This window comes from Coffea arabica, chromosome 10e (genome assembly GCF_036785885.1).
Source record: "Coffea arabica cultivar ET-39 chromosome 10e, Coffea Arabica ET-39 HiFi, whole genome shotgun sequence".
NCBI lineage: Eukaryota > Viridiplantae > Streptophyta > Magnoliopsida > Gentianales > Rubiaceae > Coffea > Coffea arabica.
In genome coordinates, this window is record NC_092328.1 from 9,544,985 (window position 1) to 9,559,993 (window position 15,009).

The following is a 15,009-nucleotide window of genomic DNA, read 5'->3' on the forward strand; positions in this document are numbered from 1 at the left end:
AACTAGTGATTCTTTTTTATGAGTTAACTTATATGTAATCCAATGTTTTTGCTGATCTTTGTTTTCTATATTTTGGTATTAAAATTAATAATAAATAAAAAAGAAATGGCTCAAAACCACTACTAAATTATGATAATCCTACTATTCAAAAAATTCATAAACTCTAAATGAATTATGTTAACATTTTCTTTTCTATCTTATAAATTTAAATCCACAATAAAATACCATCAAAAGTATCCTATCATAGTGATAAAATTATTATTATAGTTGTATACCAAATAGTAGGTATGAATATGAAAAATTTGGTACCTTTTTTCTCATAATTATACTAGATAATCTTATAATTATATAGGAAAATAAATTAAAACTGATTACACAAAGGTTTTTTTGGGTATTCATTTAAAAATGTGACCAAGTCAATATTATTTTAAGGTTTAGTTACTAAAACTATCAAATCAAAGGAGATAGGTGTAATTTTTCAAATCTCAGGGGAGTTCAATGAAATTGTCAGAAACCTTAAGAGAGGTTTCTGAAATTATCCCTAAACTATAATGAATGCGCAAGTTTAATTTTCCAGAAAGCTGCACCATAAACTATAATGAATGTGTAAGTTTAGTTTTCCAGAAAGTGCATTTAGCACCTTCCCCGCAGATGTATATTCGGTCATAAAATTAGACATCCCCTCCTACGGTTTCTAGGCACCTCAACCTCCCTTTGGCTTCTCTCTAAACGCTCTCTAAGCATGCATTTCTCTTCATCTGTTTTCAATTGAGCTTCTCGGGCAGCTGCCTCCGCTTTCAAGCGAGCATCTTGCTCATCTTTCAATTGCTGTTCAAGTCTACGTCTTGTATCCATCAGCTTTGTCTCAACCTGTACAACAAGACCAAGACAATATTGAAATGTTTTCAAAAGTATCCATCCAACTGCTTAAATTCGTGCACCCTAATGCACGAGTCCTCGTTTCAAGCAAAGACAACTCAAAATCCATCATTTGTGTTCCCAGCGCTCAAATCGAAAGTTCAGTTAATCATATCTTTACAACAAATTTGTCAAAAACCAACAAAATATCCCTCCATAGCATTGCATGCAAAATATAAAGTCAGGGTACATACATAAACGGGGGGAAAACCCATCAAATACCGATCCTAAAAGTGAGAACACTATCACTATGTACTATTAACTACGAAATAAAAGTTATTTGAAGTACACCAGCTATACATTCATAAACAAGAGACAATCGGAATGAAAACTCTGATTACTAAAACTCCTAGGATATCTTTTAGAAGGCAACAGACTGTAGCAATATTGATTGAATATTCCAACAATCAAGGATCAAAGATAATGAAAGATAGCAAATTTTAGCTCCGATAAAGAATAGGTTTTATTCAAGGGCAAAATACAATTTGCCCCATGTGGTTTAGCATTTTTTTGTATAACCCCTTTATTGGTTTCAAAAGCTATATAGAACCCCTTCATAATTTGAATTAAAGTGTCAAAATGACGGAATTTATATTCTATAATGGAGTCAACTAAAATATCAAAAGTACTCCTATTTAAAGTTGAAAATTATTTATTATTCACGGGAGTTATGTATATATTTTGAAGATCATAAGGGGTTTATATATTAAAACACTAAACCATAAGGGGGCTATATGGTAAAATATAAAACCATACGTGGTTAGAGTATCATATATATTATATTTATATAATTTTGTCACTTCACTTCAACCATTTTGGTTTTAAATAAGGGAAATTTTGACATTTTTATAGGTTCTATTACAAATAATCATTTTTGTCACTTTAACATTTTAATTCAAACTATGAGAGAGTCATATATAGTTTTAAAACTATAGGGGATTATGTGAAAAATTGCTAAACCACGGGAGGTAAAGTATATTTTGCCTTTTATTCAATTGAAGGACTTCAGCAATGCTTGTGATATGTTTAAACAAATAGTTAGGCAGATCTTAGCTATAATTCGCATGCATAACTACGCATTTTAGAAATAGGGCTCAAAAAGTAAAGATGTATGCAATCTTCCCACATGTATCGTTGTTCCATTCCCCACTTTTATCTGCCTAAAGGTGGAAGAAGAATTGCGTACAAAACAGATACAATTTCAGGCATTTCTTATTACTTGATGGTGTACTACAAAAGTGGGAAAGGAAATGCATTATTACATCAGAAGGTTTAAATGAGACTCTAACCATATCCAGAGGCATATGATGTTTAGATCTATGGGGTGCAAACTGAAATTAAAAGAAGAGGAAAATAGAGTAATGAAAATAAAATTGAAACATGTCAGAAAAAGAACTACCATGTCAGTAATTTGTGTCAGATGTTTCTCATACGATTGATGTATCTGCAACCCCCGCTCAGATTTCTCCTCTTTGGAGTAACCTTCCAAAGAATTAAGCTCTGCAGCTTGATCATGAAGTTTTGCGGCTGCTTTCTGTTGAGAAAGGAATTTTGCAGGTGTCATATGTTTCGCAAACTTATGCGTATCCTAAGATTGGAAAAAACAAAAAAAAAAGTTTCCAGGATTGCCACCACGGCTTACCTTGAACTCATCAAATAACTCATTAGTATAAGGTTTGCCTCCGTGTTTCATCACAATGTCGTCCACTAGGGAAAGAAGTTGCTTAAGTTGTTCAGCTTTCTTGGCTGTATCTTTTGTCTTGTTATCAAATAACGCCCGCCTGTTTCCACAAAGCTCAAGCATTCCCTATATCATCACCATAATACGTTTCAATTGCACAATTACATTTCAAAAAGGATGAAACATTAGTAAAACAGATCATGGTGAAAATTGAAGAAAACATTCTCTCAAACTCATCATTCTCCACTCAAAAGATTCTGAGAGTTGCATTGAAAAATGTCAGCTTGTGTTGAAAGCCCATTAACTGGCATAAATGTTGAGAGTGTCTGAGTTCCAAGACCAGTGACAACTTTGAATTGCCTGATAAGCATTTATTCTGCATGATTTTTAGTATGCTTATTTATTTAGTTTGGGAATGTTTTTAGGGTTTTTATGGATGAATTTTGTTCTTTTAAGCTATTATTTTCATAATCTCCATTTTATAACCCAAACTTGCATTTGAGCAATTTAATGTTCAAAACTTGTTACATTTGTAGGTTTTGGCGATTAATGATCAATTAGGACGGAGGAGAACTTTGTTATGTCCTGGCAATATCCAAGAAGATCATTTGTCGGTTGTGCCAAGTTGGCATCCTAGCTGGAGTAGTCGGTTAAGGAGTTAGTTAGGAAGAATCTTTCTGTTAGCTGGAAGTTTCTGCATGCATTAAGTACAGTTTTGTAGAAATAACCGAATGATGTATTGGTTCAGCAGCTTAGAGATCAATTATATTCTCATTCTATCTCAGATCATCTTTTCATACTCTCTCTCTCTCTCTCTCTCTCTCAAATCTGCTCATTTTCTTTTCTGCATTCATCTAATACTTCCTTGCTCAGGAAGTTAACCACAACAGTGGTATCAGAGCTGGTGGTCCTTGGACTATCAGCTGAAAATAATCATGGCCGAGGGAACTAGAATGAAGAGCTTCGAAGAACAATTGCGCAAGCAGGAAGCACAGATCCAAACCATTTTGGATTCTATTTGTTTTGGATCTTGAACCTTATGACATGATAATTGGAGTTGATTGGATGAAGAAATATAGTCCCCTGACATTTGATTTTAAAGCTTTACAAATAATTTTTGACAAGGAAAGAGAACAGGTGCTGTTGAAGAGGGACTCTGATACTGCACAGGTGAAGCTCAGGAAAGGAGAGGCTACTGGCAAAGTCATCAGGCACAAGGTCAGGAAAGCTCTGCAAAAATCCTGCATGGTGAAGGTCCACAACTGCCAGGTGACTAGTGTACCTAACTCTCTTACGGAATAACTAGCTGAATATGAGGACATTTTCTCTGATCCTAAAACCTTGCCCCCATCCAGAGCTCATGACCATACGACACCTCTTAAAGTAGATGCTAGACCCTTCAAAATTGCTCCCTATAGGTACCCCCATTCACAAAAGACAAAGATAGAAAGACAAGTCAAGGAAATGTTAACCTCTGGTATCATTCAGAAAAGTCATAGTCCTTTTGCCTCTCCAGCCCTTTTGGTAAAAAAGAAAGATGGCAGTTGGAGACTCTGCATTGATTACAGACAACTGAACAGCTTGACCATCAAAGATAAATTTCCCATTCCTATAATAGATGACCTCCTTAATGAGCTACATGGAGCCAAAAATTTTTCCAAAATAGACCTCAGATCAGGTTATCACCAAATTCGAATGGCTCTTGATGATTTCCCAAAAATAGCTTTTAGAACACATTCTGGATTGTATGAGTTCCTTGTCATGCCTTTTAGTTTAACAAACGCCCCTGCCACCTTCCAAGCTCTAATGAATTCTGTATTTGAACCTTATATCAGGAAGTTTGTCCTTGTTTTTTTTGATGACATCCAGGTTTATAGTCCTGACCTTACAACTCATTTACACCACCTATCCTTGCTATTGAATACCCTCAGAACACATTCTCTCTATGCCAAATTGTCCAAGTGCACATTTGGCCAGAATCAAGTAGAGTATTTAGGTCACATAGTCACTGAAACAGGTGTGAGTGCTAATCCAGCAAAGGTTGAAGCTATGCTCTCTGGGCCTACTCTTACCAATGCCAAGGCACTCAGGGGATTTCTGGGGTTGACAGGTTACTATAGGAGATTTGTGAAAAGCTATAGGGTGATTGCCAGACCTCTTACTGAGCTGCATAAGAAGGGGCAATTCATTTGGAGTACAGAAGCAGATCAAGCATTCCAGAAGTTGAAAGAAGCTATGAGTACTACACCAGTTTTGGCTCTACCAGACTTTACTAAACCATTTGTTTTGGAAACTGATGCAAGCCAAGCTGCAATTGGGGCTGTTTTGATGCAGCAAGGGAGGGCCATAACCTATATGAGTCAGGTATTGGGTAAGAAGAATCACACCATGTCTATATATGAAAAGGGGCTGCTGTCATTGATAACAGTCGTACATAAATGGAAACATTATCTGTTGGGAGGGCACTTTGTGATTAAAACTGATCATGAAAGCTTGAAGTACTCACTTGACCAGAAAATCACTACATCCTTACAACAGAAATGGTTGGCCAAGCTTATGGGGATGATTATGAAATTCAATATAAAAAGGGAAAGGAGAATATGGTGGCTGATGCTCTATCTAGAAGAGTAGAAGGAATGGAACGAGAAGAAGAAAATGTGAAGGTAAAAGTGCATGCAGTGTCAGTAGTTGCACCTCAGTGGCTCTCATTAGTTGCTGACAGTTATGTTGATGATAATAGCATCAAGGAGCTGGTGGTGGCTTTGACCACAGGTACCAACTCTCACCCTGAGTACACCTACCAGAAGAGAGTCATAAGGCATAAGGACAGAATTTTGGTAGGCTCAGGATCTGACCTCAGGCAAAATCTGATTTCTTGTTTCCATGATACCTGTTGGGGTGGTCACTCAGGAATTCAAGGCACCTATCAAAGAATGAAACTTTTCTTTTACTGGCCTAACATGAGGAAGGATATAGAGACTTATGTGCAGAAGTGTGATATTTGCAGCAGGAGCAAGTCTGAGAATTGTCCATACCCTGGACTGTTATAGCCCCTACCTATTCCAGATCAAGCTTGGCAACAAATTTCAATGGACTTCATAGAGGGATTGCCTAAGTCCTTAGGCAGTGATGCCATCTACGTGGTTGTGGACAGGCTCACTAAGTATGCATATTTCATCCCTATAACCTCTCATTACACTGCTACGGGCATTGCAGAAGTTTTCTTTGATCAAATCTTCAAGCTCCATGGACCACCTTCTTGCATTGTGTCTGATAGGGACAAGGCTTTCACCAGCATTTTCTGGCAAGAGCTCTTCAAATTGCTAGGGACTAAACTCAGCTTCTCTTCTGCATACCATCCCCAATCTAATGGATAGACAGAAAGAGTCAATAGATGTGTAGAAACTTACCTTAGGAGCATGTGCATGCAATAGCCAAGCAAGTGGAAGAAGTGGCTACCTACTGTTGAGTGGTGGTACAACACCAACTACCATACTAGTCTGTTAATGACCCCTTTTCAGGCTCTCTATGGGTACAAACCTTCACAACTCACTCTATCACCTACAAACACACTGGCTGCTGCAGTGGAGGATTGGACCAGAGAAATAGTGGATTGGAATACCTTACTTAAGGAAAACTTGTTGCAGGCACAGAATAGAATGAAGCAACTAGCTAACAAGGGGAGGACTGATAGGAATTTTGAGGCAGGAGATTAGAAGTACCTGAAGTTACAGCCCTATAGACAAACTTTTGTGGCTTTGAGGAAAAATCTGAAGTTGTCTACCAAGTATTATGGACCATACCAGATTGAGCAGAAGGTTGGATTCGTGGCCTATAAACTTAAGTTGCCAGATGGATGTTCAGTGCACCCTGTGTTCCATGTTTCTCTTCTTAAGAAGTCTATCAATGGGAGCCCAATCCACCCTACACCCACCCAAGCAACTGCAGAAGGAGAGTTCAGGGTAGCTCCTGAGGCCACTCTGGACAAGAGAGTTATTTACAGGATGGGTCAAGAGGTTGAGCAAGTGTTGATTGAGTGGGAAAATTTGGATAGAGATGACTCTACTTGGGAGGACAGGTCCTTCGTTCGAGTGCAATTTCCAGAAATTGGATCCTAGAGACTAGGATTTTTGAAGGGGATGGCAATGTTATGTCTTGGCAATATCCAAGATGTTCATTTGTCAGTTGTGCCAAGCTGGCATCCTAGCTAGAGGAGTCGGTTAAGGAGTTAGTTAGGAAGAATCTTTCTGTTAGCTGGAAGTTTCTGCATGCATTAAGCACAGTTTTGTATAAATAACCGAATGATGTATTGGTTCAGCAGCTTAGAGATCAATTACATTCTCATTCTATCTCAAATCATCTTTTCATACTCTCTCTCTCTCTCTCTCTCAAATCTGCTCATCTTCTTTTCTGCATTCATATGATACTTCCTTACTCAGGAAGTTAACCACAACAAATTTAAGTGACATATATGATACGGTTCACTGTCCATCATCGATCGCAAGAATAGCTGCAAATGCTCAAGTTTGAGACCTTGTGACCATACAAAGACAGAGTCATTCCACCCCTTGATAAATTATCCTCCACTTTTGTTAGTTTTCCCATGGGAGTAATGTTAAGCTTCAAGAATGAGGAGATATTAAGGCAAATTGTTATCCCTTAAATCATATTTTTATCTGTCCTTTCCTCTGCTAGCATATTGAGCATGGAAGTGGAATGAAACTGAAACTAGGAGGTCCTTTTTGCTTTTCTCAATAACTAGCTGACTCACTGCAGTACAAACTCTTGATTCTTTGAGTGATCTCGTTAACAATGTTTTTCACAGCAGCATCATCGTCAGGGGGAAAGTTAATATGCATGACACAATTTAGAGAGGAGCATGGGTATAAGATAATTCAACTCTTTCAGGAATAAGAACAACTGAAGCTAAAACACAGAGCAAATGATATATAACCAAGCAGCATTGTCTATATCTCAGACATCAAAGGTATAACCCAAGAAACACATGTATGACCTCATAACTAAATCGAACAAAAGTAGACCTTACACAGGGTACACCTCCACAGAATAGTCAAGAAAAATTCATTGAAATAATAAAGTCAGATAGTTCCCCTACCTTTATGGTTTCTGAATGACTCAAGTAATCGTCAAAATCTTGGTCCTCTTCAAGTTCATCGCCCCCTGTAAAAACCAAAATCATATATTCTGCGATTTTGTCTCCAAAATTTTTTTGTAAGGTCTCAATAGTTGCTGCTTCCTCCATTGAGACTCTGCTTCTAAGTGACACGACTACGAGGACTGCGTGGATGCCATCCTTCGCCATGTCAATGCATCTCACAATCTCTTTTTCAACAAATTGAGGTTCAGCCGATTTGTCAAATAACCCTGAAATCAAATCAGTTTAACATTTCATAAAAAATTGTACAGCAGTCCTCTAGATATTTGTTTTTGTGAATATTTAGGGAATTTTCCTCTTAAACATTCGAATTCTGATTTTACCGCAGACATAATGAATGAGAAATACCAGGGGTGTCTATCACATTAAGGACTTGGCCATCTTCCAACACGGCCGTCTGTAGCTCAGTAGTTCTGGTAACGCCATCAAAACTACTCATTGACTTGAATGCCTTTCTTCCAAGCATACTGTTACCAGTTGTACTTTTTCCATTGCCTGTACGCCCAACCAGAACGACTGTTCGGACTTTATTTGAAGCAGAACCAAACTTGCAATTGTCAGCAATGAAACTTCCACCCATTTCTCAGGAATCAGAAAAATCCGTAACAACAATATCAAAAGTACTTCTGTCACACAAAAGGAAGAAAAGTTAAAAAATCAAAAGTCACAAGGGGGTTTTTGTAATGCAGCCATCCAGCGAACCGGGGAGGGGAGCATCCCAACCCCGCAAATTTAACCACTTAATTGCCTGGAAACGGTACCGGGTAAATGAAATAAAAACATGGACTACAGAAAAACAGTAGGGTAGAATACCCTTTTAGAACTAAAACTACTATTTACAGATTGACTGAAAATAGCTGTTATTCCTATAAATAGATAATCAACGAATAGAATACCTCTCTGTTTTTTTTGTTTGGGCAAACCAGCAACATTTCATGGATAATAAACACAGTTACAAAATTATGCAAAGTAACGGGCAAATTAAAGGCCTGATCATTCTTATACAATCTGTGCTATCCACAGAAGGAAGGAAATGATCCATCATACTTGAAATGCTAGAATTCAATTGGGCTGACCTTTTGAATTTGGATAGAGAACTTGCAGCGACCAGAGATACATAATACGAGAACATAAGAGAGTTGGATACTAATAATGGAGGGGACAAGGAGGGTCGGGCACGGATAACTTTTGAATTCTCTAAGGTCGAAAGGCAGGAATAACTTCCTCTAAGGTCAAAAGGCAGGGATAACTTTCGGACAGAACCTTCTTTTTTTTAATTGTGTGAAAATAATCCTACTTTTAATTTAAACTCCCCGTATCTTCTATATAATCTGTAACTCAACGTGATCAACTTTTTAGATCAAGGTGCACAATTTCTAATCGTATTTTTTATTTACTTATTGACTGTGGAAGTTGTGGGAATATTATTTCTAACTCCTTAGTGAAGTTAGCCAACTTACCTGTAGAGAAACACCTCAAACCTTATAGAGTGGGTTGGATAAAGAATGTAGATCCTGTGTGAAGGAGACTATGAGGTGTAAACTGCTTTTGTCTATAGGTAAATTTTACAGAAATGATATAATTTGTGATGTGGTTAATATGGACTCGTGCAATGTATTACTTGGGAGGCCTTAACAGTATGACATGGACGTAAGTCTAAGCAGCAAGGTAATATCTATCATTCTGTCAAAGATGACAGGAAGATTACATTATTGCCTTTGAAGTCGGGTTTCAGTTTAAATCTATCAATTTTATTGCTAATAAATTAAATCTATCAATTTTATTGCTAATAAATTATCGACTATCTTGCCAGTAGAGTGTGATTTAGTTACAGGTGTGAAGAGAGCTGAGAGTGCCACCGTTCATGAAGTGACCCTTGCTAAATCTATCAAGTTTACTTAATAGGATACTGAATCCCTATCCAGAACTAAAATTTGGAAGTTTTATAATGGGATGGCTAACTAAATTTTTATAACGCATTCATGTCGAATCCCTATCCAAAGCTATAAGAAGTTTATTACCTTAACATTTTAAGAAAAAGGTTGAGAAGTTTAAATCAATCAGAAACTGTCAAACTAAGCATATTGGATTATAGTCTAATTTATTGAAGAATAGCAGGAGCATATATTTTCGTCCAGTTTTGTTAGGTTGTGTTACTTCAAAATTTTAATTTTATGGCCTTTTTTTACTTTGTGTTGCCATTAAATTTTCTGTTAATGGCAACACAAAGTTTGATCATTTAAGCACGAACAATTTTTAGACATATAAATAAGAAACAACAAAATAAAGAAAGGTTTGAGACAAATTAAGGCTCCTTAGTCATCAATCGGCAAGGTATTGTGATGATTTAGCGCAAACTTAAAACATAATTCACTGGACTTAATGATGCAAATATACGATTAAACTTTTAACTTCAATAATTGCAAAATTGGAGAAGTTTTATGTTTGTTCGGAGCAACTACTAGACATGTCTAGTGGTTGGTTCAAGACTAGTAGGAAAGTTTCATATGGACTTACTAATTCACATGCTAAACGAAGTTCACTTGATATGTTAAATTAAATCAAGCGAGACCTTATATATTCACGTAGAACTCTTTTATTGATTCAAAAGTAACTATTAGACATACCTAATAGTTGCTCCGAACTGATATAAAATTTTTCCAAAATTGCAAAGAAATCGTAGAGCATGTCATACAAAGAAAATGAGGAAACGAGAGAGAAGAGTTAATGTATTTATGTTTTAACCATGCTTGGTATTATAGTCGTATGGTTTGATTGGAAACAACATTTGGTTTGGGAAAGCAATCTGCTTCTTCTTTAGCTCAAATTTTTATTCGGAATTGAAGAAAAAGGTTCCTAAAATATGGTCCATCCCTACTCATATTATGGCAACTTTCTTTTAAATTCTTAAGGGACAAAATATGTTTTTTCCCATTTTGGGTTAAAGGAACTAAATCCCCCTAATGTTTAGTGCCATTTACACTTTCCCTCTAATGTTAATTTTGTTACACTTCGCCTCATCTTTTAAATCACATTAACTTATACCAAAAATAATTTCAAAATTTTTTATTTTGCCCTTATCTCTATTTTCCTTAATTCTTCTTTTCCGAGCCCAAGCTTCTCATATTACCCATTTCTAGCGATGCAATTAATTTTTTCATTGAAAATCAAGAACTAAGTCTTAAGAATATTCCAGTTCTATTTAAAAAACCTAACCATAATGAGTAAATTCAAAAATTTGCTATTGCTAAAAATATTTTTCATTAAATTATGAACATCAATAAATGGAGGTAATTACATGGTATTTTTTTGTAATTATTTTATGATTTTAATGTACATGAAATGATCTTATATACAAGGAAACTAAAATGAGCTATTATAAAACACATTTTTAAAGAGAAATTAAAAGATAACATGTTAACCAATCAAAAAAAAAAAAAAGAGAGAACTTGTTGGCGGGGCAGAATGATAGAGTTCAAGTTTAAATCTAATACACCATGTAGAATTTTGGAAAATTTTGGGAGGCGCCCCCTTCCTCCCCTTATGTCCGTCATTGGTTATGAGGTTGTTAAACCAGGAGGAGGAAAAGAAGTAGAAGAAGAGGAGGAGGAGCTTATTTGCGAGGTTTGCCTAGTGATGAAGACAACGAGTTCTTTGGCATATTTATTGAAGAATGGATAAACTGTATGGAGGAATTTGCAGAAAAAGGACAGGAGGAGGGAATAGATGCTATAGAATTAATCAAGTGCTTTAATATTGGTACGATGCTGAAGAGGTGCTTGAGAGCTGACCCTGATTATTGTGTCCCACTTTTGGAGGCTGAGAAGGCTGCACGAAAGGAGGAGGGGGCCACCAGGAAGGAGAAATTGGAAGAAGCAGAAGAAAGCGAAGAAGATACCGAGGAATCAGCACCGGTTGTAGGGGAAGTTTCCGATGAGGAAGGTGACGATTGAGTATAGTCTCTGATCAGCAGCAAAAGCGAAAGAGTGAGGACGAAGAGAAAATTAGTGAGGAATGCATAAGCCTGGATTGAATTTTGCATTCAGAATTTACAGCAAAGTTTAGCTCGGAATTCTAGGAAATTGCTTTATAGTGTATAAGAAATTGTGTCATTAATTCACTGCAATGTCCATCATTGTTACTCGCATAACATTTTCCTGCTATTACTTGCATGATGTATACATAAAATTAAGGGATAATTTCAGAAACATCCCTTGAGGTTTCTAACAATTTCACTGAGCTTCCCTGAGATTTGGAAAATTACACTTATCGTCCTTGATTTGATAGTTTTAGTAACAAAACCTTAAAATAATATTGACTTCATCAAATTTTTAAATGAATATCCAAAAATGCCCTTATGTAATGAATTTTAATTTATTTTTCTATACAATTATAAGATTATCTCGTATAATTATAAGGAAAATGTGCCAAATTTTTCATGTCTATACCTACTATTTGATAAACAACCATAATAATAATTTTATTACTATGATAGATACTTTTGATGGTATTTTATTATAAATTTAGATTTATAAGATAGAAAATGTTGAAATAGTTCATTTAGAGTTTATTAATTTTTCGAGTAATGGGATTATCATAATTTAGTTGTGATTTTGGGCAATTTCTTTTTGATTTATTGTTAATTTTAATACCAAAAAATAGAAAACAAATATCATAAAAAACATTGGATTACATATAAAATTAACTCATCAAAAAAATCACTAATTCAACATTTGGTTACAATAGAAACTAGAGACAATAGTGGTAGTTCTACAGTTTTATTGGTAAAAAATTAAAATAAGGAATAAGAAGGAAAAAGAATGAAAAAATAATTTTAAAACTCAATCTAAATATAAGCATACAAAATAAGGGAATTTTATTAAAATATTTAAGGGTCAAATTATCATTTTAAATGACAAGGGAGGTATGTGTAATTTTTCAAATCTCATAGGAGCTCAGTGAAATTGTTAGAAACCTCAAGGGAGGTTTCTGAAATTATCCCTAAAATTAAGTACCCTTCAATTGCCTTAATCTTCGTCTAGGATCAATTAATGTAGTTTCCATCATCTCTATTTTTTTGTTGTGACTCATAATTTTGGATTAATTTTCTATACATTGATTTGAATGCATGACAACTAATTTGAATTTGAAATCTAATGTATTTAGTTGTGATAATATATACACTTTTAATGTATATAAAATTAACTCTATAAAGAATACTTTACTTACGAAAACTGATGCTTTTCAAAAGAAAGAATGAGAAGTAATGAAAATCCAGCTTTTTGGTGTTTAACATAATTATTTGCTGCAGAGTTTGTCTCTAACTTCAAGACTTGCAAATACACACCGAGATTGAAAGAATGTGAAATTTTTGGTCAATAGAGGAAGCCATCGAAAAAAGCTCTAAGTTATTTATTTTTGGATACATGAATTATGACCCCCTATGATTTTATATAATGCCAAATGACCCACTTAAGGTTTCAAAATTGCCACAGAACCCCCTATAATTTTACATAATGTGAAAAATGGATGAAATGCACAATTAATTACAGCATTTATACCAAACTCGCATTAAAAATGCGTGTGATAAAATCTTAATTTCCACGTAACCCCCTCAGAATTTTATAAATATCTACTTTATCCCCCTGTGATTTTTGTATTTATTCACGTAATTCCTCTATGCTTTTATACAAGGTAAATAAGCATTGATTGATTTAGCATTTAAATAAGGGCGGTATTGGTATTTCAATTAATGATGTTACACAGCCTATTTTCCATCAAGTTTCTACTTTACATAAAATCATAGGAGGGTAAAGTGGACATTTTGAAACATTAAGGGGGTGCTTGTTTCACATATTGGAATCGGAAATGAAAATGGAATCATAGACTCTGGTTTTGGAATTAAACTTTTCATTCCAATATCTAGTTTGGTTCACACATTGGAATTAGCATCATTCCAATTCCTGATGTTTGGTTTGATGAGTGTTTCAGAATTAAATGTAATTAAATTCCAAATTTACCCCTAATATAACAATTTTTATAAAACAAAAGGATAATTGCAGAAACCTCCCTTGAGATTTCTGACACTTGCACTGACACTCCCTTGAGGTTTCAAAACAAACAAATTCATTCTAAATTTTGGTTTGGGGTAATTTCATAAACCAAATTGTGGTCACTTTCTGTAAAGTATCACTTTCCCATAAAAGACCAGCTTTTTATAGCTTTCCTCCATTATAACAACAAAGTACCCATTTTCCTATAAACAAATTTATTTATCGGATAAAATAAAAATAAACCCGTTTTTCAATAAAACACCAGTTTTTTATGGTTTTCCTTTATTATAAGAACAGAATACCCTTTCAAAATACAAATGGGAAACTGCAAAAAACATAAACAAGGGGAGCTTCCAAGGAGTCAGGGCGTCTGCACAGTTGAGTCCTTGCATTTGTTCTCTTCTGAAGATGGCCGATTCTCCGAGTCAGATTGCCGGACCTCTTCAATCATCGTAACTACTTCATCCATGTTTGGTCGCATATCTGGCACCTTGGCAACACATGCCATGGCTATTTGCAGCATCTGCACCATTTCTTCTTCAATATTTTGGAACCTCGTCAACTCGACATCAAAAACTTCGGCTGTCCATTCCTCCCTGACAACTTATTGGACCCACCTTGGGAGATCAACCATGTCATCCCGTCCTGGAGGCTGAATTGGTTGTTTTCCAGTTAGCATCTCCGCCATTTTTTCAAATCGTAAATTCTACCTTAGTATTAATTATAGGAGAAATTTGGGTGGAGGGTTTTCTTCAATTTTTCTTAGAGATCTTTCTCCTAGAGATTGACGGGATTTTTATATCAATGCAAGTTTAAATCCGATTTTATACCCGTTGACTGCAAGTGTACAGGCCGAAATCGTAATGTAGAGTATGTATCGGGTCGATCTCACGAGGAGCAAATTAAACAAGTACTAGACCCTTATTTTTCTCTATTATTTAGACTTACAATAAATCTGAACAAGAAAATTATAATTCTATTGTCTACAAATCTGGTTTAATCAATGTTAAATGCAAATGGAGAAATTTCACTAAAGATTGAATCTAGGGATGTAGATTCCACTTATGGCATAAACAACACAAATGAATAGATTTACCTCTTGTTATTTTTCTTGTTTAACCAGGGATTCATTTCCAATATTACCAAATCTCATTCTCATGATGAAATGGCCTAGAGCAATA

At 35.4% G+C, this 15,009-nt stretch overlaps 1 protein-coding gene across 2 annotated transcripts; it reads right to left on the reverse strand.

Annotated features, from left to right (window-relative positions):
- Positions 1 to 503: 503 nt before the first annotated feature.
- Positions 504 to 8,979, reverse strand: LOC113711648 (immune-associated nucleotide-binding protein 9-like). 2 transcript variants are annotated; one of them, XM_027234812.2, is made up of 6 exons: positions 8,672 to 8,828; positions 8,124 to 8,401; positions 7,716 to 7,984; positions 2,561 to 2,725; positions 2,318 to 2,452; positions 504 to 870 (listed from the first exon to the last, which is right to left on the reverse strand). In XM_027234812.2, exons 2-6 carry the CDS (start codon positions 8,353 to 8,355, stop codon positions 664 to 666), a joined length of 1,008 nt encoding a protein of 335 aa, XP_027090613.1. In that variant the 5' UTR covers positions 8,356 to 8,401; positions 8,672 to 8,828; the 3' UTR covers positions 504 to 663. The 2 variants fall into 2 exon arrangements, with proteins under 2 accessions (XP_027090613.1, XP_027090612.1); XM_027234811.2 differs by lacking the exon at positions 8,672 to 8,828 and adding an exon at positions 8,852 to 8,979 and having other exon boundaries at positions 505 to 870.
- Between the last annotated feature and the right edge of the window lie 6,030 nt (positions 8,980 to 15,009).

Coding starts and splice junctions, on each gene's coding strand:
- LOC113711648 (XM_027234812.2), bottom strand. CDS start 8,355: ATGGGTGGAAGTTTCATTGCTGACAATTGCAAGTTTGGTTCTGCTTCA. Junction 7,985..8,123: donor TAATGTGATAGACACCCCTG/GTATTTCTCATT, acceptor ATTTGATTTCAG/GGTTATTTGACAAATCGGCT. Junction 871..2,317: donor TGACACAAATTACTGACATG/GTAGTTCTTTTT, acceptor CTTGTTGTACAG/GTTGAGACAAAGCTGATGGA.